General features: G+C 38.4%; 2 protein-coding genes across 7 annotated transcripts in view; one reads left to right on the forward strand and one right to left on the reverse strand.

Moving 5' to 3' along the window:
• The window catches only part of N4BP2L1 (NEDD4 binding protein 2 like 1), an 8,446-nt gene extending 4,729 nt beyond the window's left edge, over positions 1–3,717 (forward strand). The window contains 3 exon segments of the mRNA XM_017731255.1: positions 474–555; positions 2,216–2,317; positions 2,319–3,717. Coding sequence (XP_017586744.1) covers positions 474–555; positions 2,216–2,317; positions 2,319–2,442 — 308 coding nt within the window. The 3' untranslated portion in view covers positions 2,443–3,717.
• BRCA2 (BRCA2, DNA repair associated) overlaps positions 3,667–26,663 on the reverse strand; it is a 34,851-nt gene continuing 11,854 nt past the window's right edge. For 3 of the 6 annotated variants that reach the window (XM_017731343.1, XM_008631484.2, XM_017731344.1), the window contains 17 exons: positions 21,750–26,519; positions 20,448–20,540; positions 19,012–19,081; positions 18,195–18,613; positions 17,023–17,213; positions 16,262–16,449; positions 15,770–15,940; positions 15,107–15,458; positions 14,254–14,409; positions 12,018–12,162; positions 9,096–9,217; positions 7,822–8,023; positions 7,414–7,580; positions 7,191–7,326; positions 6,289–6,545; positions 5,691–5,834; positions 3,667–4,405 (listed from right to left, as the gene is read on the reverse strand). In XM_017731343.1, coding sequence (XP_017586832.1) covers positions 3,860–4,405; positions 5,691–5,834; positions 6,289–6,545; positions 7,191–7,326; positions 7,414–7,580; positions 7,822–8,023; positions 9,096–9,217; positions 12,018–12,162; positions 14,254–14,409; positions 15,107–15,458; positions 15,770–15,940; positions 16,262–16,449; positions 17,023–17,213; positions 18,195–18,613; positions 19,012–19,081; positions 20,448–20,540; positions 21,750–26,519 — 8,129 coding nt within the window. In that variant the 3' untranslated portion in view covers positions 3,667–3,859. Of the gene's footprint in view, positions 4,406–5,690; positions 5,835–6,288; positions 6,546–6,995; positions 7,327–7,413; positions 7,581–7,821; positions 8,024–9,095; positions 9,218–12,017; positions 12,163–14,246; positions 14,410–15,106; positions 15,459–15,769; positions 15,941–16,261; positions 16,450–17,022; positions 17,214–18,194; positions 18,614–19,011; positions 19,082–20,447; positions 20,541–21,749; positions 26,520–26,663 lie in introns of those variants that run through there. The other 3 variants (XM_017731342.1, XR_001861097.1, XM_017731345.1) reach the window with 3 other exon arrangements.

Genomic DNA, 26,663 nt, shown 5'->3' on the forward strand with positions numbered 1-26,663 from the left:
GCTCCGGTTAATTGCTTCTATACGCTCAGCTCTGACATTTACAAGGTGATCTGACTGAAAAGCTTCTTTACATGGCTAAAAATATTTACTTCCATTTTTCCATAGTTCTCTAATTATAGTTAAGGATGTTTATTGCAATGAAGTAGAGGCAGAAGTGCCAGTGTAGTTGTATAGCTGGTCAGCTTTGTAACTCAGTGAAGGCAAAACAACTTGAAAAGATTAACAGCCTTTGAACCTGCCCTGCTAGTTCTTGGTGATGAGGACATCATCCCCTTCCCCAGTAGTGACATGAATTGGACAGTTCCCAGACTATTTGTTGACAAATATATCAAGATATGACTTACAATTGTGTTTCATGACTTGTGAAAAATAGACCATACAGAGTCTTTGAAGACGCATTGGTGTCTCTGTCAGGAATTCTGGCAGAGAGGGCAACCATTGTAGTGCAGTTTCATAATGTTACTTTTGTATCCTTCAGGCACGTGAAAATAGATATGAAGTTACATTCCAAGAACCAGATACACCCTGGAAGTTCAATGTTCAAGAACTGACAAGGTATATCGTTTTCTCTTTACTACAGCAGATAGCTTCTCATTTTGTTGATGTGCTCTGAGAAGGTCAGCCTTCTTCCTCTTCACGTACCCTAAAATGTAGCCTGGTAAATGACAACAGAAGGATTGTTGTGGAAAACTTCCATTACTGAGTACCTGGTCTGTAGTGAAGTCAGCCCCGAAAGAACCTGAAGTGAGACAGACAGTAGAAAAAGCAACAAGCCCTGAAGCATGTTTTTGTGCTGCGAGCTTGATGGGGCAGGAACCCGGATTTTCATTCTGTATTTTGAGCAGCAGTCTCTTTTGTTTGGGCACAAACTGAATCTAAGCACTACAGACAATATTCAGACTTCTGTTCTTAAGAATCTAACCATAACAAACACTGTCCTACTGCAGGGATGGTATATCAAGTGTGGTTAAGAAATGAGGTTCTAAAGGATCTTGGTAAAGATCTTAATGCTTGCATACAAAAGGGGTACAAAGAATGGATCAACTCTGCATGGTGTGGTACAATACAGAGGCAGCCAAATGTGGCTCTAAGAATGTTAGGTTGACCAGTGACTGTGGAGTGAAAAAATTCATCGCAGGCTGACCTCCTCAGTAGCACCAGCCACTGGTAGGGCAGCACTGCAGGGGCACAATCTGATCATTCATTGTAGGCAGAGTTATTCAGTAACTTGCAATTTGTTTTATTGTATGTTTGAAACAAATAGACTTTTCACAGCAGCATTGTAAAGCTGTTTCACATAGACTGGAGCAGGTCTGTGGCAAATGGTTCAGGGAGAGCTGCAGGTTTGTGTCCAGAATGCTTTCACACGGTGTGGGCTGCTGCAGGACCTTGTGCCCACCTCACAAGTTGGATGTTGCAGCTGGCAGCCTGCAGTGTAACCCTCACTCCAATTCCACCATGGAAAAAACACTTTGAGCAGTGCACAATTGGCACAACAGGTTTTGAAGATATGGATGCAGGACAAACTTAAGAGTCTAGGGCAAAAGCTGCGCCTTAATAGCAGTAAATGGCAAACCCAAAGATACTCAAGGTTTGCAAACTCACAAACAGAAATTCCTGGTGGTCTTTGGAAAGGCAATTGCCACTATGTTGTGAAGGGATCGTGGCTGTTGCTATTCTGTCCAGAAAGCGCCACATGTTTGAGCATTGTGTTCCCCTCCCTCTCAAACTTGTCATCCCTGGAGCCTGAGCCACATCACGTGTGATGTTTCCCTACTTGCACTCAAAGCCACAGCGGTTTTTGACCTCTGTCCTTGCTGTTCTGTGTCTGGGCTGGCTGCAGCCCTTGGCTGCATTTCTCCAGCTGTACAAAAGCTCACCCTGAGGCCAACAAACTGTTAATGCTAAAACACAGCAATATTCATATAAAATACCACACAGGTCTTCTACACAACTCTTTCATTTTGGACATTTGTCTACTTCCTATGTCCTGGCTGCCTCCCAAAAATAATGGTGTTACATTTTTCAGCAGTCACAATAATATTCCTAAGAAGTAGGTGGAAGTGAACAATAACTTGAAAAAAAAGGCCAGAAAGAGATCAGTGGAGACCTGAACCATTATGCTGAACCTATCAGGAACCTTAGCAAACTGAAGATAACCTCTCACAGACAGGCAGCTAAATACTTTTATTTTCTGTTACTGTTGACTCTACAGAAGAAATATTCATCATGTCCCTCGGGAAAAGATACAACGGATGAAAGAACAATACGAGCACAATGTTACCTTCCACAGTGTTCTGCGGTCTGAAAAACCAAGCAGATGAGGGAAGCTACAGTGGAACAAGTGCAGCTTATGGCACAGGCCCCCATTCCACCCAGCTTTCCACCTTCCCAAGGAGGAGGCCTGGCATGGCACGTACGAACAACGTGACATTTAACTAAAGATGTGCATTCCTTGGTGTTTTAATTATCAGGGTCTAAGAGTCTCTAGTTTTACATTTTTTCCTAAACTGTTTTCTATTCTTGTGTTTTTCTACTACATTTCTAAATTACTTTTATTTCTTACAAATCCTTAAATGGCATTGGACTCTGATCTCACAGCTTTACGTGACCAATGTAAGAGCACTGTTCCCAGTTCAAACTATACTCCCTCTCATCCCTCTTCCTCCACGAAAATCCATCCAGGAATATGCTGAAGTGCACTGGCTCTACCACATGCCACGTTTTGGATATTTTTTCTGCATCAGAGCCTGACACTAACAATAAACAATCCTAACTTATTTCTTTCTTAAAGGCCATTGTGGCAAAGTCTTTCTCCACACAATTGGCATTTCTTGCCACTTTAATGCTTTATATCCGGCTGTATAAACTTTTTATATCTACTATCTTGCCTACAGCATTATTGTAACTTTCAGAGGCAAAGTAAATGACGGCAAAAGTAGCTCAACGGATTTAGCAAGATTTGATGCTGTTCCCTATCTCCACTCTCCACTGACTGGATTCATGCTGCTCTTACCTCACAGAGAAACAGCTTCTCCAGCCTGGAAGCAAACCACTTCAACACAGCAAACGGAGCTCTTCATCTTGCCAAGACATATGAGTTCACTGATCCTGAGATTGAGAGGCTCCTAAAATGAAACATTAGTGTTAGGCTTGTGTGCGTTAACTCCTAAAGTGGGAACAGGGCTACAGGAGCAGCTCTGAACAGCTGAAGCAGACTCACAGACCAAAGAGCTACTTAATAATGACTCTGTGGGGCATTTCACTGTGAATCAAACAATTGTAGCTGTTCTCTAAACCTCTTTTAGTGCTATATGGAAAATCTGAGGAGGAAAGTACAAGAACCATGCCAGATTCGCAGAGCAACATTTCAGAATTAAAGTGTTCTGTTTGGTGAAAAGAAGAGAACTCTTTATTTTGCCCTGTGCCACTTTGGGCAGCCAAACAACTATGCTAATGTTGCAGAGGGTAACAAAACTGATGGCTTTAGACTGAAACAAAGATCCTGCTGTAATATAAGGACGTACCAGAATCAAAGCAATGGCTTACAAAATGTCGTCATCAAACCCTCAGCCACACTGATGCTGTTGTACAAATACATCTTTGTGAGAAGTGCCTACATACTAAACTTCAAACTATTTTGCAAATGAAATGTTATTTCATGAATCTGTTTTTGTAATAGAACTTTATTAAATACAATCAAGTTTTAATGTACAAAGTGTAAAAATAATTTGAATTTGAAATATATACAATAGTGTACATGTGCATTAGCAGCATTTTTGGGATTTTGGTCTTTGTAGCCTTCTGTGAGCTGGTAACGAGTCCTCAGGTTCCTTTGGGTTCTTCTGAAGAGCCTCAGCTACTTCAGAACTGCTTTTGATGAGTTATTTGCTTCTCCAGTAGACCTGGAACGATTTCTGGATGAAAGATCATCAGATAAAGTAGTAGCTGTTGCATTGCTGTTTTCGTTTACATAATCCATCTTCTTTTCTTCTGGTAAATTATTCATGAGTGCTTGTGTATTAATCATTGCCAGTTCTTCATCAGCAACCAAGTCATTCTCAGGAAGATGGACAGTTTCTCTCAATTTTCTGCAGGGGGTGACATGGCCAATATTCTGATCTGTCTCTTTTGATGACTTGCTGTGCTGTAAACCCAAACTTCGTGGAGGCTGAAATGCTCTTTTAACAGATGGAGAAATTACTGAACATATTGGTGTCAGTGGTGGAGGGGCAGGTATGCAACTGAGGAAGTCCATAGCTTTTCTCTTTTTGCTGGTTTTGAGATGGTCTTCATTAACTGTAGCAGATGAAGGTGTTTTTGCTGACCCTGGTGTGACAAGTTTCATATTTGGTGTGCTAGTTGACAAAGGGCTTGGATGCTTCATTTCAATTCTAGAAGAGATCTGGGTAAAAAGAGAAGTTTTATGTTGAATACAATGTTCTGTTTCATGAACTTCCTCAACTTTCCCTCCAAAAAATGGGGGAAACCCCCCCACCCCCGATATAGAAACACGACATCATTATTCATGTCCCATTTAAGTTTAGTTTGGTATCTCCTGATGGTGATTAGTATTATTCCTTCAAGTGCTGATTATTGATAAATCAGTTTACCTGTACATTAAGACAGAACTTTCACATTTTGTTTCTAAGAGCTAAGCAAAATGTATGGGAATTTTTCTGTGCCAGATGGTAAGAAATCAAAGCACTCCTAAGTCTTCTACTGCCTTGGCTATGTCCTCCATGTGTGGTTGGTTAAACAAGTAAAAAAGGAGAAAAAAAATTTGAAGAAAAGCCAGGATAGAACATAGACCAAAAAATTCAAAGGTAACACTACACACAAGAGAGATGCTGCATAGCAAATCTTTCAAACACAGGCTTGAGAATACATTTAATGTCTCATTTAAGATGATTAATAAACCATAAAAATATAAACTAGTTAGTTTATAAAACACATAAACTAAACCTCCAGAATGAAATATTAGCCCTCCCTCTGAAATGGAAAAGGAGGCCTTATACGCTCAAACATAGTCCCCAGGAACTGATATTACACCAGGGTGTTTCCACCTCCCCTGCAACTCATGGCAGGAAAAATTTTTGTTCTGGCTGTGCTCCGTATTCCACATCAGAAGCAACTCACCACCAGCAGCTTTCATGGAAAACTTGAGTACTATTTAAATCAATTTTTGTCAAGACTGCTAAAATATATTTACTGGGTGATACCTCTTCCCTTTTAAATCCTGGAAATAGTAAACAATATCTAGGAAAAGACCAGGAAGTAAATCCTCTCAACAAAGGTGGGAACTGCAGAATGCCTTGAAATAAAAATGTACAGATCAAGGTTTTTCCTTCTGTGACATTCACATTAGATAATCTTCACAGTGGGGCCAAGGAAGCAGTAAATCATCTATAGGATGATTCATTTAACTCACACCAAATTCAAAATACTTAAAGTACGTTGGTGGAAACACAGCCCACAAGGGGAAAGTTTCATGTACTGTTTGGAGGAAGGATAATCCTAAACCCACACACAGAGAGAAAGCTTCTAATCAGCTTGCATTGCCCCGAATAGAATGGATGGAGTGGACTGAGAAGTGAGACCATTCACCACAGCTATCAGTACAAAACTTGTGTATGTCCTTGCTGCATGGACTGCCAGTACAAACACAGCATTAATCACCAGAAGCTTACCAGACTTTTATCCTCTGCATATCTGCAGGAAGGAGAAGGGCTTTCCAAGACACATCTTTTAGTTAAACTGGGTGTAAGCAGGAGATTCCTTCGTAGCAAATTCATCAATTTACCTTCTGCATCAGAGCAAAAGGAGGCCACGTTCTGTAAAGGAGAACAAAGTTTGCAATGCAGAGTAGTTGGCTTTCAAACTCTAAGGACTATACGCACTACATTTAAGACTTTCTTTTCCCATCATTATCCCACTGGAATTTTATTTTATATCAGAATATAAAATACAACAACACAGAAGATTGCTGCATTTCCCATCCACGGCAGATTCCCTACTGACAGGTAGCAGATCTTTTGCTAGCCAGAGATCCTGTGGCACATCCTAAAGATGGTGCTGGACGAGTGGAAGAAAAAAAAAATCAAGACACTTGATCTTCCAGGAAAATTGCATTAACATCTTACTCCACCTTCCAGAAAATCCCCTCAAATTCAGCATTATGTGCATTACTTGTTTTCAAGATTTTTCAATGCTAAGAGACTTTCTGGTGAAGGATGTAACACAGCAGTAACTAGAACTAATCATCGAACTGCACTTCTACAGGTTTACCTCTATCATACTTCTTAGTTCATTAATTTTCTCTTGAAGATAGCATTCCTTTGGACTGGCTGAGAATACAGAAAGATCTCCAGCCAACAGCACGGGAATTTCTGATCTGAATTCAGACTGCCACTGAAGGTTGCTTGCAGAAATGAGTGAGCAGCGGACAACTATATCTTCAATAGCCAAGTGTCTGAGATCTGTCCAGATCTTTACTGCCACTAAATTACAGTTTTCATCAGATAAATACACCACAGTAGTGAAACCTAAAGGCAGAAAAAAAGTCTGAATTAAACCTTTACATCTCTTTAAGTAAATGTACTGTGATTTGGATCTGTAAAAAAAAAAAGTCACACAGATCTTCAAAGCGCTACATGGCGGCCCATCTGCATGGTAACACGTGTCTCATGCTTCTTCCATATTCTACACCAGCTCCCTACTGATTACAGAAAACAACTCCACGTCTGTGTCCTTAAAAACAATACTCCTATGGAGCTTTTCCTTTTCATCCAGATGATTATCCACCTCTCCCTGTCCATGAGCTCCAGTGGTGCATTCTACTCATTTCATGACACTGTACACGAAAGAGGGAGCTCATGTACATGCAGATGCTGAACAGAGATGTGAGAACATATGCCCACCATTTATGGAAAAAATATAAATATAAAAATATTTAAATATAAGCTGCTTTTAAGCTTAGATTCTGCCTTACTGACCTTCTGAGCTAGTAACCAGGGACAGTTTTTCTTCAGAAAAACAGATTTATCTGCCAGTATGTCACTGTGATAGGCTGTATTAGAAGGATTTCACAGGGCTGAGATGCAGGTACAACACCAAGGTAACTTTGACTTCTGAAATAAAGAATTCAGTGGTTTTTCCATGGGAGGACATGAATGTGGTCCCCAACATACCTGTTCTGCTAACAGAAACTACAACTCCGACTAAATCCACTTCAGCACATGGTGGCTGAAAAGAAGGATCCAACAAACTGGTGAATTCTAGAGCCTTTCTTGGAAAGAAAATCTGTACCAGCATCTCCTGTGATACCTGAAGAAACAAAAAACTTCAGTATTTAGCACACATATAGGTGTGATGCATTTTAAAGATGCACCTTTATGCACTTAAAGCACTTACTGATAGCTGCAGATACTGAGTTTTCTTCGTGGCTGTTAACTGGATGTTGGTGGAATCTGCCCTTCCCCTGGACTGTGACGCTGCCAGCTGGAAGATCCTGTAGCGACCGCCTTCCTTCAGCAAGGAACACACATCAGGCAGTGGGCGCCAGATACTCAGTACTGCTCCTGACAACAGCACAGTAAGGTAACTTACCTGCTCAGTAATAATTTGAAGGCTTTTAAACAAAATAAATCTACAACACTCCACCCCCTCCCCACCCCCCCAAAAGCCCTAAACCAAAAATCAATTAAAACTGGAAATACTAACATGCAAGCTAAAATACTTCTGGGGAACTCTTCAAATCTACCTATGCTGGCCAGTTACCACATTTAGTTGAAAGTTATTTTTAATTTTTCAAGGACTAACCTTTATATTTTTCTTGCTTTCTGTAGTCTACCACATATAATTTCCATACTGCAGACACATCCCTTTTGTAACAACCATTTTCTTCCTGTTCTGCTGACTCTAAAGCCTTCTTGAATTGTTCCTGCATCTGAGTTTGTTTTTTGTCTTTCATCAGCTGCCTGTAAGCCTGCAAGGCTTTTAATTGGTCATCACTGAGATATCCCTGCAACCAAGAGAAAATGAACTCAGTATCTTTTTATTTAATCAAAAAAACATGGTCGAGATTTTCAGACAGCCTCTTTCTTGAATGGTCGTCTGTTACAAGCAATTTATTTCCAGCTGATACACTACTAGGACTTGAAATGAGGTATGATAAAACAACAGGAGGCATCAGTCTTACCTGGTACTCACCTGGTGCTCTCTGGTCTGTGCAGAGCATTACATTACACACTGTTCTTAAGTGACAATTAGTGAGAAGCCTGCTTGAGAGTGCATAACTAAGGTGACTATTTAATACAACAGGCAGGCTTGCCTGTTTCATATGAACACATATTAGGAAAAAATTCTGTAAGAATAAAGGAAGAGTTGCAGTTCTCCTCAGGCTGCTGTCTCTGAGCTGACACAATGATTTACACTAAAATGCATCAAAACCATCACTTTTCTGACCAAGCCTTCAAGACCTAGATGCCTGTGCATGCAGCACCAGAGACATGGATACCATTTTATCAAATAAAGGCACAGATTACATGGCTTTATGACAGTCAAGGATCCTCACTTACAAAAGGCAAGGCGTGTATTTAATTTTTAGCAACTGGCAGGGACTAATCACCTGGACATTTATTAATAAAGACATAAACATTTAAAAGTTGTGATTTAACTGGAACAGGAAACGAAGAGAATAATTACAATATAATTATTTGAACACTTCAGTGAACAGCATGGAAGAGTAGGTGTATGAAACTCTAGACTTACGAGATGCATTAAGTTTTCATATACCCAAGACAAAGCAAAGTAATAAAATTACAAGTAACATTAACTTTTAATTGTGCTATAAACTGTATTTTTATGACAAGAGAAAATTGCCATCCAAGATCATATTAATCAATTTCAACAAGCCTTCATTACATTTTTTTCAAAATTTTTAATGTTAATTTATTTAGCAATAAGCATGCTGTAGAAAATATCAAAAACCAGCAAAAACAAGGAGTAATTTAATGGTCGCTTTAGCAGGAGGTACTAAATTTTAAATTATTCCACAAGCTTTTCAAAATTAGCCCAGTAGGATCTACAGTTACCTCCATATAACCAGGATCAGATGCATTCTGAATTGCTTCATAAAGTTCTGCACCATCTTGCAAATTACGGATTTGCTGTCTTGTGACTGTCCGTGATCTTGGTGTTCTTCTACTGGTTCTCTCTGTTGAGAAAAAGCCATTATGTGGAGTACAACCAACACACTTTAAAGTGAAGGAAGAAATAATTATATAAGCAGCACAGTAGTACTTAGGCCTTGCCAGAATAAAAATACAAAACTGATGTATATGTGTATGTGTGTATATATATCTCAGGAAAATACAAGCAGAAAAAAAATCTTATTCATTTAAATACAACATAGATTAGAGGATTATATGACCTTTGGGGAAGCCAGTATCAGTGTCTGCACTTAGGAGAGTGTAGGGAGATTTGATGGGCTGCCAAGAACCTTCATAGATACTTGACTACATTTTCTTTATGTCCATCACTTCCTCTTCCTCTCATAGCAGCAGCAAAGTGTCAAAGACACCAAGATCTGGGACAGCAGCTGACCACAGAGGCCTGTACATGAAGCCTCCTCAGGACATCAGCTAAAAGCCAAGTTAACTTCATTACATTAAACTACTAACATCTCCTTAGGTAAGTCACTTTGCTGCCAGCATTTTGATGAATTCCTTCAGCATAGCAGACTCCCATGTGGACAACTTTATCAAACATAAAACAACACACAAAGTGACTGACATGCAGAAGGTCACAGCAGTGAAGGTAAGAATTACAAGGCCATCTCTGATTTCAACTAAGAATTCCATGCTCGAACTACTGCTAGAAATCACTGGCAGAGGTGGACAGTGTCACCCATTACAGAACTATAATATAGTTGAAGTGGAATGGACCTCTGGAGGTCATCTGGTCCAACCCTCCTGCTTAAGCAGGGTTACCCTAGAGAAGGCTGACCAAGACCACATCCAGTGTGCTTTTGATTATCTCCAAGGATGGAGATTTCACAGCCTCTCTAGGCAACACTGTCAGTCAACCACCATAGTGAAGAAGTGTTTACCAATGTCCAGAGGGAACTTCCTGTGTTCCAGTTTGCGCCCATTTGGCTCTAGACCTGTCACTGGACACCACTGACAGAAGCCTGGCTCCATCTTCTCTGCACTGTCCCTTCAGGTGTTTATGTACACTGATCAGATGCCCCTGAGCCTTCTCTTCTCCAAGCTCAACAGTCCCAACTCTCTCAGCCTTTCCTATGTCGGATGCTCCAATTCCTTAAACACACTAATGTCCCTTTGTTGTAATCTCTCCAGTGTGTCCATGTCTCTCTTGTACTGAGGAGCCCAGAACTGGACACAGCATTCTATGTGTGGCCTAAACAGAAGGGAAGGATCACCTCCTTAGACCTTCTGGCAACAACCGTTAGCTTGTTCACCAGGACCCCCAGGGCCTTTTCTGCCAAGCTATATTCCAGATGGGTGGCCCCCAGCATGTACTGGTGCGTGGGACTGTTCCTCCCCAGGTGCAAGATTTGCGATTTGCTTTGTTGAACTTCATGAGGTTCCATTCAGCCCATTTCTCCAGCTGCCAAGATCCCTCTGGATGGCAGCATGATCCTCTTGTCCTAATTTTTAACATCAAACCTGCTGAAAGTACACTGCCGCATTCTCCAGATCATTAACGAAGATGTTAAAACAGGACTAGACCCAGTACTCATCCCTGGCATACACCAGTAGCCACTGGCCTCCAAACAGACTTTGTGCCACTCATCACCACCCCCTGGGCCCTGCTGTTCAGCCAGTTTTCAATCCTCCTGCCTGCCTGCTCATCCAGCCCATCAGCTTCTCTCTGCAGATCTTAAGGGACACAGTGTCAAAAGCCTTTCTGAAGTCCAGGTAGACAACAGCTCTGCTCTTGCCTCATCTACCCAAGCCAGTGACTTCATCACAGAAGGTTGGCAGGTTGGTCAAACATGACTTCCCCAGGGTGAATCCTTGCCGAATACTCCAAATCACATTTCTGTCCTTCATGTGACTGTTAACAGTTTCCAGGATTATTTGTTCCATCACCTTCTCAGGGATCAGGGTAAGGCTGACTGGCTTGTAGTTTTCCAGGTGCTCCTTCCTGTCATTTCTGAATATAGGAGACATATTTGCTTTCTTCCAGTCTCCAGGCACCTCTCCCAGTCACCTAATGATAATTCAAAGAGGATCAAAAGCAGCCTCACAGACATCAGTCAGCTCCTTCAGCACTTTTGATTTCATCCCATCATCAGCCATGGACTTACATATGTCCAGTTTGCTTGGGTGTTCTCTAACTTGATCCTCTTCCACCAAGCTATGTCTTCCTTGCTTCAGAATTGCCCCTGGTCTCCAGGGCCTGGGATTGCCAATCAAGGGTGAGGTGAAACAGTCATTCAGTAACTCAGCCTTCTTCATGGTCTGTGTCACCAGAGTCTCTGTCCCACTAAGCAGCTCCACTGACCTCAGTATCTGCAGTGTCATGCAATTATTCATGAGGAAAGATGCTCAGTGCTCAGTCTTGGTGTTCAGGTCCACTGAGACACATCCCCGCAGTGCCCACCTCTTGGTGAAATCCTACAGTGTCACGCCCTTGAGGAAAAGGATTAAGAATTCTACAATTCTGGAACACTTCCCTGAGCATCATCTTAAGGATAATTTTTTAGTGGCCTGGCTACCAATATGTTCAAGAAGCATTTCCTAGGTAGCTGCAAAGCCACACAAATAACCATGTAACCGTTTTGTACTGAAAGGTCTTGCTACACAGTGTACCAAGCAAAAACCTGAAACAATACAAAACAAAAACAACAACAAAGAAAATAACCCCAAATCCTGTCTCTGCTTCTTTATCACCAGAGATGATTTTTAAATATTTCTTTACACTTTTGTGTAAACATCAAAAATGTTTTTGTGTTCTTAATACAAGTTTTGAAAGAATGAAAGCTTTACCTTCATGCTTTTCATATTCTGCTTGGATTTTTGCAAACAGAGTTTCCAGTTTCTTTTGCTGATCCTCTGCGTGCTTGGCAGCTTCCCTTTCTTCAGCTCGGCTGTTACGGAAAACATAAGAACCAGCTGACGTCTTTTCCATCCACTGAAATAAAAACATTAAAATTAAACCCAGACTTTTTAAAAAATATTTTTAACATTATCTAGCTTCCCTTAAATACTCACAGTTAAGCAAAAACACTTTAAAAATTAACAGGCAGCAGATCTTAAGTTCTTTCAGTATAAAAGTTAAAAGGCAAAACCCCACAGCATTGGTTGGTAAATTTTCACTTTAGAGACACACAGACAGAATGGAACAGTATCCAGACCCAGAAGATTGAAGAGCTGAAGAAAACAGAGCTTCAAGTAGTGGGTATCAGTGTTGTAGTTTAGAAGATGAATGGATCCCACAGATAGATACATTAAAATACAAGCCATCAAACTCAATGCTTGAGAATACACCCGACTGCATTCTACCCAACTTGTATTTCCACATCAGCTGTGCTGTCTGTTTTCACACCCAAGATTAGATGCTGTAAAAGAACTATTATGTAGTTCTGCAGATGTTCTTAAACATTTTCTGACTGAAATGGTTCTGCAGGACTAGAGCCTTGTCAAAAACCCTGCCAGAACTGGCTTGCCTGATTTGAAGAGATCAGTGACTCAAACAAGGAGATCCACTGCTGCTGAAAGTGGTCCCTTCCCTTCCCCTTTTCTGCACAATTCTGTCTTCTCCCTTGCACTGGCTCCAGCACGCATCTGACCTCAGCAGGTCATATCAGTTTGGTAATTCAACAGACAGCAGTTCATTGTGTGTTTTTAAAATTATTATTAGCTACTTTTTCCTGGTTTAATGGATTAAATTAGCTAAGTAACAGGACCGGGTGAGCTCCAGGTTTTGAACAGAGAAGCAGCAGGAGAGTACAGTGAAAGCAGGATAAGAAAAGGTTGCAGGACTAATCCTTATGAGGCAGTGAATTGTTGAAATAGGCTCTGTATACCTTAATAATTGCACACCATGTATTTCCTGCACTACTTACAGTATGACACCTTTAATTAAGGGTACTGTGATTCCTACGCTCCTTGACTCTTGAGGTAAAAGGAGACAGACAGCCCAAATCTTCCTATAATTTTGGTATGTTTGAGCAAGGGTCTCAGTGTTTAAAAAAGAAAAAAGTACAGCAATCTCTTGACATAGACAGATATAAAGCACCACTTTCCTCCCCAGCCTGGAAACCATTTACTGTGATGCAGTTACAGATTACAGTTCCCTTTCTGAGACCTAAATAAATGGTTGTTCTACCAGGCAGCTCACGTAATAAGTGCTGCAATTTCCTCTATTAAAGTAATGATCTAAATAGCAAAGTAATGATCCAAACCAAATGTTGCTAGTACCTTTGCAGAACTCATTCTACATCCACCAATAACTATACAATACCTTAGAAAGAAGGCAATGAAAAAAGAATCCTAGATGTACATGCCACATATAACATATTCTGAGAAAAGTTAATAAAATATGGAAGTTATGTCCTGGTTAAACTGCTAACATTAAAATGATTGATTACTAACAAAAATATTGTTTCTTTTTGTGTCCGGTATAGTTATAAAACCAAGTAGTTGCAGCGAAGTCTGACCGTATTTAAAATGTCTCGATATCAAGTGGTATTTAAAAGATTTTAACCCTATTTTATACCATAATCACACACTGTATTTTCAGCCATATTTTTAAATAATAGAACTTACACACTACGGTCAGCTACACATAAGAAAAATTAATCCTACTAATGCTAGAAATATGTAACTTCTATGTTAATATGTTAATAATAAAAGAAACTGGATTTCACTTCTACTTGGAATTGAAACTCTTTTTTCTCCTTTAAAACAAGTGCTGTACTTTTTAGAGTCCAGAATTGAAATTCAATTATTTCTGGCTTTTTGAAGCTGAAAGCAAAGTCAACCAAAAGATACTGAGCCCAAACTCAAATTCTTCTTATAGCAGAATACTCCTGTCCTGAAACACTAAATACATGCACAGTGCAAGAACCACTCCTATTCATTTTACACATAATGGTATATTTAAAAAAAATGTTTAGCTCTCTATATTGTGTTTGATTTGAGGAATGATATAGCAATTAATTAATATAATTTAGATCTCATCTCTAAAATCTGTTAGATTCATAAGATACTTACACCATACCTGAATAGGATAAGTTCTTTGAATAACTACATCAATACACCCCACTGCACCACCCTCACTGTAAAGCGATGACAAAGGCAAAGGGAAAGGTCTGGGATCCCGATGAAATCCTAGTTTTGCGTGCCATCGTGCACGTCGAGTGCTGTTCGCTGAGATCTGAATAAGGTAAATCGTGAATGAGAAACTGTCACTGATAGGTCAAAGTTATGTCCAGCTTATTACATCTACAGGAATATCTGCATATCTATTTTCACACTGACCTCACGATGAATAAATCACTTTTGTACCTGAGCAGATCACATTTTAATTTAAAGGTTTCCTTTCACACTGAAAAATGTATTTTAAACAGAACCTAAAAGTCTGATGAGTTAGAATTCCTTGGGAAATGAGAATCTATGAGACAAACCATTGCTTTGTACCAGAGGAACAATTTCAATGTTACTCTGAAACTTCACCCAGCTCTTTAACCATCCTCAAATGAGCCAAGGTCCTCCCTCACCAGTCCACACTCCTATGACTTATTTTTATCCCCGCATTCTTCCTCCAACTTCCATATTGTCTGTGATGGATAAATACCTTTTTGTTACTTGGTGTTTAACTAGATTAAGGAGCTGGAACGGCCAAAACACATAGCAAAACTTGGCAGAATTTTATACTATTTTATACTTATCTTCCAAACCTATTGAGTAACACCCTTGTGTCATGTCATGCAAATCTGGTTATTAAACTTCAGCAAAGCTCTATCTGTTTGTAAAGCCAAATAACTTTTTCTGTTTACAATATGTGCCTCAACTAATTAGCATTTATCACATCTCTCACTCACATCCAATCAAGCTGAACTAATTTTATTTACCTTTAACATAAGGGAATCTGGGGCTTCCAGTGGTGTACATCCATTTTGAGGGCCAACAAGTTCTGCTCCGTGCACTATGATCTTCTGACCAACAGTCAGCCTTCTTCTATCTAATAAAGCTTTGAGAGGTGGATCCAGAAGAGCTCTGATCCCATACCAGCCATCAGTAACTTCAATTAGAGCTGCTGCTTTTTTACTTTCCATGTTCTTACTGCTACTGCTAGGAGATACAACTGTGTTCAGCGATATGATTTTGGAAATACACAGTACAAGTGTTTTACCTGCTGCATCATCTCTTTCCATTATTTTTTTGATTGCTGATCGTTTACTTTTATCAACTTCCAAATCATACCTACAAAAAAGAATTCATGGTTTGTAACAGCAAACAAAATCCATCACACTGTTTTTCTTTAAACAAAATTGTAGCAAACTGTTGCTTACTCAATCTACATGATTAAGCACCACTGTAGCATAGCAAATGTTATCTACATTTTTGCAAGTAACATGCACTATGCTTTTAATACTGCTGTGGGTAAGTTTAACAATACAAGTATTCTGCTAAGTAGTAAATGCAAGGCAGAGGTGCTTATTTTGTAGTACTGACGAACCAGAAAGCACACAGTAACACAAATTACAGCTCCCAATATATTGCTATACACATACCTATATTTCAACTGCAACAGGACCATTTCTGGTGTCAAACATCTGTTAGCAAATTCACTTGGGAAGGACACTTCCATGGCTGCCAATTTCCATACAATCCATCTGTAGTGATTGTAAACCCAGGCCTCTGTTATTAGATTGGGATCCACACCAGGAGTGTCACAGAGGGCTCTGCAGATAAATTATTAAGAAACTAACCTGCAAATTTTAACTTGCCTATTTTTTAGACTATTTACGCTGTTGCCAGAAATCTTCCAAATTGACTTTGCTTTAATGGTTAGTGAAGATCAATCACTAGCAACATTAATCTACATAGTAAATTTACAATCCTATAATATCTTTACTTACACTAACAGAGGTGTACTAAAAATGCACAGTAAAAAAAAGTAGTCAGATGCTTTAAAATATCACTGAGTTGGATTAATTCTAGGAGACAAGAGAATTGCTAACTAATAAATAGCATAGTTGTCTCAAGTTTGTAAGTAACAGAACCTGTAAAACTCCTTTTTCCCAGCTTTTCCCTCATCTGTAGGTATGAGCCATCCTCCATCAGCAAGTTGCATTCCATTTCCAGCTAACAAATACTCCTTACTGAAAAAGTCTTCAATGAGAAACTGGAAAGATTCTGCATTTGTGCTGTTAACTTGTATGCATTGTTTTGAAACACCATATTTGTAGAGCTGAAAAAAATCAGATGAAAAAGACAAATTAATGACAATACAGTAGGAATTCAGCTGAGAGTTTAAATATCCAATCTTATAAATTCAGATTAAATATTTCCTTAAGGTTGAGACAGCTTTTGTCTGATCTTGCCATTTCATATGTAAACCATGGAGAATGGAGGAATTCCCAACCACTGTTTTAGCAGAACAGCATCACTGTGTTCTTTGGAAGTGCTTAAAAAAATTCAGTAGGTTTTGTACCTTCACTATACCAAAAGCAAGAGTATTTTCATATAGATTTACCCAAGCTTAAAATTTAACTGTTCTTTTAAACCAGTTCTTAATATGCATTATAATTGATGGATTTTTTTCCCATTTGATTGTAACACTAGAGACATTTTTGACCTTTAATATTTGGAACAGTCTTAAAGCTGTACATATGTTACTTAAGTACTGTGGCAACTGGTCTAACAGCTACTGTAAATACTTACCTAAAAACTGAAGAACATATCTATTCAAAAGCTACTGCATTTTTATTTGCTAGTCTTGAGAAACAGATGCAAGACAGAAAATAAAAATATATCAATATACCTCTTCTGTAGAATAAAAGCTAGGAGATGTCTCTTCTACTGCAGTTTTCAGAGAGATTCTATTGCTTGCAGATGTTTTAATGACATAAAGAGTGCCTGGCTGTGAGCGAATATTTTGTCTACATTTCTTTTTAATTCTCATTTCCTGCAGATCTCTGGCACAGCGGAGATTTGTCACCATCCTGGCCATAGCTGCAAATTAAAAAACCCAGAACATCAAAACCTTTTACAAGTATTATCAAATAAAGATACACAGTCATACTACAAAAGCAGATTCAGATGAGCATTTTTTCCATGCCACTCTGTAGATTTTTAGAAACTGCAAGTCTAAGTATTCAAAATTTAATGCATTTAGAAACCAGTGTTTACTGAAGGTGCTTGAATATTTATATGAAACAAATTATATATTTATATTAATTTTATACAACTCCCTAAACTAAACTTCCATCTACATATTCTTCTCATCAGACTGAACTCAGTCTCATTGAAAACTACAAATGAAGAGAAATTAGTTGATGGCTACAGAGTCCGTAATCCTGAGACTTTGGTCTGTAAATGCATAATCTAATTCTGCAAATGTTCATACCTGTTCAATTATACACGAGTCCTTCTGAAAAAAAATCCAGATTACTTGACTGTAAATTGTAGAAATAACACACACCAGAACATTCAAGAGACCTTAGAATGCATAAGCCCACATTCTTAAGTTGAACAGTTGAGCATTTAAACTCTGCCTCTTTGAAAATGACACAACCAACCATTTATATGGCTAAGTCTACATTTTAATTAGCAAATGGAATGAAAACAAGCTTCTGTAAAAGTGAATGAAGTATAGCAAGGCTAACCTAAGGTTCCTAGATTATTTTACCTATGAGGTATATAAGAAAAATCAAGTATCAAATGAAACATAAGCTATCTTGTTTCTAAGCACTGTGTGAAATACGTTTCATCTTCTCAATTAACTTTGGAGATAAGCAGCATATGCTTTTTTAGGAGTGTAATATAAAATATTAGGGAAGTAGTAATTTCCTCAATTTTCTGCCAATAAAAAGCTTTAAAAAGAACCTTCTTACTGAAGAAAACAAAGTTTGACAAAAAATGCAAAAACCCCTCAAAGGTTTAACTCTGACAGTATTCACAATAGTTAAGTGAGTAAAATCTGAAAATAGGTACCTAAATTGCCATTTTCTAGGTCAGTGTCTGCTGCATGCTGCATGCAAGACTGGTGATCTTGAGGGTCAGCATTATTTTGTTCAGTTGTGATCTGATTTAATTCCATCTCTTTGGTCATATTTTTGCTGATGGGTGAGTCACATCTTTTGCTGCTGCCTTGTTCGCATGTAGAAAATGTCAGCTTGGTTTTGAAGGGTGGAATAAAAGTTTTTGCAGCTTTGCCAGATTTGTACAAACTTCTTGTTTCTTCACTCTCTTTTGCCGAGGCCTTACACGGAGTGGAAACCCCTGCAGTACCATCTGAAGAGTGCCTCAGAGCACAGTGCTGAAAAATGGCAGCTTTAGATTGGAATCCTTTGAAGTCTTGATCTGGCAGAGTAAGGGTAGGATTCTTGACTTCTTGTCGTTCTTTAGTTGAGCTACAGACATGAAAACATTTAATCATACAGGTTTCATCTTCCTGACAGAAATCCTTGTCAGGAGTTTTGTATTCTTCATTTAGTAATACAAATTTCAATACTGTATCAGTAAAAATGAGAAAATACCAGTCTTTGGTATTTTAAAAACAGAATGCTTGACTTCTATCTATTGAGGAAAGACACAGTGTAACACCATATAGTTTGTTCAGCATCTCACTGGTCTACTGCAACAGCATGTGATATATGGTATTTTAATGTTTACTTTGAAGTAAAATTATGAGTCTTCTATAAAGTTGGGTAGCAAATTATTACTGCATATTTTTAGAAAGTTACAAAGGCTTGTGAGATTTTAAGAAATTGCATTAGAAGAACTCGAAAATATGTAATAAATGTCTCACCCAAAAGGCTGACAAGTTATGGGTTTTAAAGGCACATGGTACATAAATTTTCTTCTGTCTTTAAAAATGCCTGTAAGATAATTAGAAAAAAAATGTTTGAAATGGCACATTACATAGACAGAAATTTACAGCACATGTTTTATCTATATTAATGATATATACAAAAGTTTTCAGAGCGGATTTAAACAGCTTTATTCTTTCCTGCACCCAAAAATATTTGTTTAAACATCTTTACAGAGAGATCTAAGGGATAAGTGATTGCAATGCTGAGCTCTCAAGAGTTTGTGTTCCTGAGCCAGCAAGATATTTTTAAACTCCTAGAAGGGAAATGTTTATCATATATTTAACTCCAGGTAGGCTCACCATTCCATTTAGAACTCTTTCAGCAACTTTTATTCTTTTATTTGAAGTTACAACAGAAAAGAGCACATTTGCACAAACTCCTCCTTCCGTTATTGAAGCACATCCTTATCTTTGAATTATCAATGTAACTAAATCATATTTGCCTGGAATGTAAACTCATTTGTGCTATGCCCTTATGCCGCAAAGAGGAAGTTTCATATGAGAAGTTGTATATACAAGATGCCACATGTTCTAGAAGTCAGAGGCAAGACTGTACTGGAGATTAGAACTGTTTTCAGTTGTCTGCCAACAAATAACACTGCTTAGGTCCTGCTGCAGGGTAGGAGAATACTGACACATGAAAGGAATAAAATTATTCTCTGGCAGCAATCTACAAATTCCATTTAGTACTTCAAATCATGGCTTCTATGCCTAGAACAATATATTTGATGAATCCTGCTACTGAATTCTAAGTGAGAGCATGCAGTGCTTAAAAAGAACAAGTTCCTTAAGGAATACAGTTTATCCTATTATTGAAAACTGTAGCCAAAATCATATTATCCTCGTATCTCAATCAGTAACTAGCTTCACATAAAACATCAACTCAAATTTTGAAACCTTGATTGCACTTTCATGAGCTTCCACATTACTTGCTCAAAATATGGTAAGCACCTGTAATATAGATGGCTATCAGTAAGTATATTACCAGTAACTATCTACCAGAAAATACAAAGGTAATCAGTAAAATATATTCTCTAGATTAATCAATAAAATGCATTCTTCCTATTGAGGCTAGAATTTGTGAGTTTTAGGATTGTGAGAAACCAGGTAAATTCCTCCTGAACTGGAAATTAAACCAGAGTTATTGCAGAAGTAATGTATTTAGATTCTATGCAATAAGGCATATCATTAATCATGTGATTTCAAGTCTGCAGAAACATCACCACAGCAGCTTCCCCAAATTTCCATGACTACATTGATAAATGCAGTAGTTAAGCAAACTTATTATATGTTTGTTTATTAGAAATTGAAGAACTCTGACGATAACAACTGACACTGGATTACTGCTTAGAACACAAGATGACTGAAATTACCATCGGGGGTGCTTTTTGAAGCTTTCAAAGATCTGGGGGAATTCTTTGTTCTGTTAAATTCAAGCAGAAGCTGTCTTTTAATTGGAGGTTCTCCTAGAATAAAAACACAGAATTTTAAAAGTGATGTGCCTTTCAAGTTCAGTATCCTATCAATCTGCACAACATAACTGTAATTTCTAAATAAAATACTGAAGTCAGAGCAAGCAGACTTAGCAAGTTTTCAGACCACACATGTCTTTAATGGCCTTTTCAAACCCAGAGCCACCTCACCACAAATTGCAAAAGTTTCTGCTGTATGGAGTGACTGTAGATTGTGTTACCAAGAGTGACAACAACACTCCATACAATGAAGTCTGTTATTAAACTTTTGTGATCGGTAATTCTTTTCCACCCAAAAGGAAGTTTGTAAGTCTGAAGTTACCAAACACACTCAGTTTGCCTCAGAAAGTGCATCACAGTGCACTCCAGCAGCACAGCTCTCACAGTGCACTTCACCTGCATCTCTCTTTGTACTTTCAGTAACCGAAGAGTCCCCCCCAAATACTAAGAGTAACACATCTTTTACAGAAGCTGTAACTAAGACCAGGGTTCACCTGTGACACAGCTGTTTCAAACTGGATTGATGAGTCCCTCCCTGGCTTTTGCCACCTACCCAAACTTTCCAGCACTAGCCTGCCTGACCTTTGTACCTGAACCTGTGCAGCCAGGCAGGGACCGGGCTGCAATCTCCCCTTCCACAAGTAGTTTTCAGCTATCCCAGGTCCCTGAACTGGTCTGGGTGTCTGTGCAAGCATCAAGTACCAACACCTCAGCCCTAGACAGATCAGTCTCAGAAGGCAAGAAACTGCTTTTAGACCAACAACTATTTTTCGTATCAGACTAGCAATCCTGATACAAGCAAAACATCGTCCTCACCTACAACAAACAAAACCACGAAAATTAAAATACTGCTACTTGTTTTTCAATGAAAAAACAATAGATTTGTACAGAGAGGAAAAGAAAGAAGGAAGTCTGCTCAGGGAGAAAAGGAGCAGCAGCTTTCTTCTGTAAGTTTATGATAAAACAGCAAACCTGTACACCTTCGAAATTACTAATCACAAATTTAGCTTCTACTGTGCACATTTAAGCCTGGAAAGTGTGGATGAACTACCCTGTAGCAAGAAGAGTTTTTGCAATTGACATCTAGAGAAAGAACTTGCACGTCTCTGTGACTTAAAAATCAATATGACATGCAAAAAAACCCCCAAAACCTCAAACATATGCAGAAATATGGAGTTGAACGTATGTAAGATAAACACTTACCAAGTGAGTTGTTTCCTTCAAAGTGCCTCTTCCCAAAGGTCTTATTTTGGAAATTTTTATCCAGTCTGCCACTGAAGGTCTGTGCAGCATTAATTTGAACTCCAGAAATGGAAGAACTGTCTTCCATAAAAGCTCTTGCGCTTTCTACAGCCTCTACTTCCAAGTAAGTTTTTGGATTTTGAAGATTAGTATTAATTTCTGCTTTAGCAGTATCACTGCACAAAATTGCTTCAGACTCTGCTTTTGACCCCAGATTCAACTCCCATTTTCCAAAAGACTCAGTCTCCTCTTGCTGAAAGTTCGTTTTAAATGATGTTAACTGCTTGTTTTTCTGATTGTATGGTGTGTGTTCATGCATTTTGATGTGGGAAGTGCTAGGAAAAGACTTCATTTCCTGAGGGCAGATGCTTTTAAAGTCAGAGTCCTGATTGCAGCTTTTTTCAGTTTTGAATTCTGAGATCACCTTATCTGTTAAAGATTTTACATGCTGACCACCCTCTTTAATTGAACTAAGCTGATCTGTAGTGCAAAGCCCACTACTCAAAAAATAATCAGATTCTTCTAAAATTGCCTTTGCTTTTTGATAGGCATCTTTAGAGACTTTTACCTGCTTTCCACTTGCAGTGCTGAAGCCAAAAGCAGGATCTGAAATAATTTCTCTGCTTGTACTTTCTTCCCCTTTTGATGACACTACCTGCATTTTCCTAGGAAGTACTTCGGTGTGCATTTTAGACTTTTCTACATCTTCCTCAACTAAAAATGCTTCTTCAACATGTGATGAATGATTACCTTCCATTTCAAAAAAGAGTTGTCTAGCTTTCTTGAGTGACTCTTCTGAAAGCTGTACAGGCTTTCCACTTGCTGTACTAAAAAGTCCAAAACTGCTTGTAGAAGCACCTGCTGGCTCTATCTGCTTATCTGGAACAGACAAGTGCCCTAAAAGCTTAATACTCTGCTCAAAGGGTTGCTTCTGAGAATTTGAAACAGACTTTGCATCTGCGGATGTGCTTCTTTCTTGGTGACAATTTTCATTAGAACTTGCACTTACTTTAATAAATTGGGAAGTGGCTGAATTAACTTCTTTGCTTGTTGTAGCATTAAAAAATTTAGCAGAATTAGGACACTCAGTGTGAAGGACTATAGATGAATTTCTAGAAATTTCTGTTTGATTGGTTCTTGACTTAGGCTCAATTTCATATTTTACAGCTTCACTGCAGTCTTCTTGAAACATTTGTCTGACTCTTGCTAATGAACTTTCTGAAACAGACACGGCTTTCCCTTTTGCTGTGCTAAACATGGTTTGTTTCAGATCACCCCTTTGCTTTTCAACATTAAGTGTTGTTTCTTTTAACCTGTTAAACTTAATTTCCTTTTCAGGAAGACTGACCAGTGACCGGTTTTGGCAAGCACTAACCATAGTGTCTGTGAAGCAATTTTTATCAGCAGCAGGTTCATTTAAATGTTCTAAGTTGAATTCCTTACTGTCACCATTCATGTAAGAGCAGCTACTTTTTGAATCTAAGAGGAGTGATTGATCAGCTTTACTGTTGCTCTCCTCAACAAATAAAGTATTTTTTGTATCTCCAGGCACACAGTTGTCTTCAAAGTCACTTGGTACCTTCATTAAATGCAGAGATGCAGAAGAGTGCACAGGAAAATCATCTGTGTTTTCTGAATCATCCCTCTTTCTTGGTGAGTAGTCCACCTTTTTCTCTGCAAGCAATTTTCCATCTTCAGACAAACAAGTTCTACTTAAAGTGTCACTCTTCTGTCCTCTAAGGGATTCCAATTCTGACTTTCCAGGTCTGACATCAGCTTTTTTATGCACACGTGAGGTTACCAAACTTTTTTCACAAGTTTCACCTGGATCAACAAATGTATCTACTTTAGCAGGATCAAGAATGGCAGCATGTTTAATAGGACTGCTCTCTATCACCTGATTAAACTGAGCTTCAGGTCCTTCAGGAACAAACTTTTCATTGAAGTTAAGTTTTTCTGAGTCAATACATAAATCACAGTCTTTAACACAGCTTTTACCACATTTCCTTTTCTTGATGAGATTCTCAAAATTGTCATTATGTTCCTTTCCTACATTAACATCTGCAAAAAACTTTTCCGCTTTGGCCAAAAATCCATCAGCAATTGCTATTTTCTTGCCACTAGCAGTATGAAAACTGGTCAGATAACTCCCTTGCACTTCACTTTCCCCCACGTTTACCTCTTGTTCAAGAGGTGTTTGATAATGACGGTAAGAACCTATAATTATTCTGCTTTCATTCACTAGCAGGTTCTTATCATGGGTGGTGTCTTCTTCCACATTTTTACAATTTTTTTTTTCTTCATTAGAGTTCTCCAAAACATTTACATCTCTTTCTCCACACTGTACACTGAACAAGGGCAGAGAATGATCCAAAGCTGCATCAGGAATGGATATATCACCATCAGCTGGAGTTTGAAGTTTTGGTGACAAACATTCATCTTCCTTTCTGTCTTCTCCTTTGTGGTTAGGAGACTGGATTTCCATTTCATATGACATATTTAAACTGTGTTCTGCAGTCATAACTGCATCTTCTAGACATGCTACATCTAATGAGCTGTCTAGCAAATTGCCTTCCTCATCTCCTCGATTTAAAAATTGCTTGGAAGTTTTATAATTCTGCTTATGATTTTTAGTGGATAATAGGCCATTGATAACGCTAATACTACTCAAACTAACATTTTCAGTATTATTTACTGATATTTTTGTCTTAATTTCTGTATTTTCCTTAAAAGCTGTACTAGTATTCTCCTCATTTTTATTCTGTGCATGGTAGGAAACAGAACCTGTGTGGGAAACTGCATTTGTGCTTTTGAAATCTGGAACACGAACAGCTTTTTCTTTGCTTCCTTTTGTCAGGCATCTGAAAAAATTACTGTCAGAAGACATAGATGCATTTGAATTGTGCCATCTAGTACCAGTTTCAGATTTAAACAAATAGTTATCATCATCCAAGTCTCTGAAGAGCTCTGCAGATCTACTCAAAGCTGCCTTTGAGATAGTTATTTTTTTACCTCCAGCTGAAGTAAAGCCTATGAAATTAGAAAAGCTGTCCTGCTTAGCTATGGGAAAGCTCTCATCAGATCTTCTACTTTCATTTATGTCTAAATTAGTAAAAGTAACCTTTTTGTCATTTTCATGGAAAACCACTGCATTTTCTTTTTCCTTTTTCACCACTTCAGAGCCTTCATTTGTGTCTTCCTCCTGACAATACTTGCCTTTTTTTACTTGATTTTCAGATTTAAAAGTGCTACAGAACTCCACATCTTTCCTTGTTTCAGAAAAATTTTCTACATTCTTTGTTCCATGTGTTTCTTCAGTTCCTAATTCTTGCAAGCCATGACTTTGTACTGTGTTACTTTTCTTTCTAAACTGTGTAAATTCAAACTGACTACCTGTTTCTTCCAAGATACTAGAAAGTTCAGCAATTTCAGCTTCTTGGCTTGCTGTCAAGGTTTGATTTGCTTCTTGCAAGGCTTGTGGAGTTCTAGGAAAGCTTTTACACAAGCCAACTTTATGTGGAATAAACTGTGTGTGCCTGGGTTCAAGAAAACTTGCCTGTGAATCACCTAAAGAATCAGATAAATTACTGCCCAACTTGCTTTTTGAGTCTGAGAATAATGTATTTTCCTTTTTAACTTGATTTGAAAAGTTTCTGACTGTTTCCATGGAAGAGGCTTCAAAGCATTCATTTTCAATATCTTTGAACAGCATTCTGCCTTTTGCTATACTGGCTTCAGAGAATTTAATCTGCTTATTGGAAGCAGTCTGAAAGCCACTGAAGCCCAGATTCAAACTGCATGCATTAAGATTCACTGATGATTCTGCTTTACACTTTAGGTTCTTGTCTGGCTTTTTGCTGGAATACATAGGTGCTACTTGTTTATCTTCCGCAGAAATTACTTCATTTAAAGAACTATTATCTACACCATCTAATAATTCTTTAGAAATGTCTACAGCTACATTACTGAATGCATCTGCATGAGCACTTTTGTTGTTTTCAGCTGGCTTTGGGTCTTCATTGTTGGCTACATCCTCTGAAAAGGCAGCTGCATCTGTTTCCTCTGCTTGTTTTAATCCAGTATTGTCATTTTCTGAGCAATTTATTCCCAAGAGTCTGTGTACTTCTCTACAGTCAGCTCCTGACCTCTGGTCTGTAGCATGCCTTTTACCAGGTGATAATTTATTGCAACAGTCACTACTGACTCCAGTTACACCAAAGTTGATATGACACGAAGTATTATGGGAAATGCTGTTTGTCATGGATATAGAGTCACTGTGCATATCAACCAAGAGTTCCTTGTCCCTGTGAGAAGACCCAAGCTCTTTCAGGCTCTGAGGTACAGCAGCTCCATCATTCACATTAGCACTCATGTCCTTATCTTCACTTTTCCCTAAAGAACAGCTTTTAGGGAGAAATCTGGAACGCTTTCTTGCCATTAGGCATGCTGAAGTCAGAACTTTACGTTTTATATTTGAAATAATCTCACTATTTAAAGAATTTGTTGTGTCTTCTTTCAGTGTATTAGATACTTCTAAGCATTTTATTGATGTAGCAGGTTGATCCTGTCTTGCATTTTCCCCCAAGTCTCTCAGGTCTTGTTGTTTCAGCCTATCACTGAAGGAATTATCGGCTGAGTTATCCATTATATCCATTTGTAAAGTAGAAGTGCTGAAGTTCTTTGTCCTGGTATTTGATTCCAAATGCTTTCTGTCAGAAGGAAGAAAATGGTCTGCAAGAGAAGACATTACAGACAAAAATGTGAATAAATGTATACAAACAAATGTAGATTCAGATTTTCATAAAATTTCGACTGATTAGATCATTTCTACACAAGCTTAACAACAGAACCCAAAGGATCACTTTTGTTTTCAAA

This window comes from Corvus brachyrhynchos, unplaced genomic scaffold, assembly GCF_000691975.1.
Source record: "Corvus brachyrhynchos isolate BGI_N302 unplaced genomic scaffold, ASM69197v1 scaffold103, whole genome shotgun sequence".
In the NCBI taxonomy this organism is placed as follows: domain Eukaryota; kingdom Metazoa; phylum Chordata; class Aves; order Passeriformes; family Corvidae; genus Corvus; species Corvus brachyrhynchos.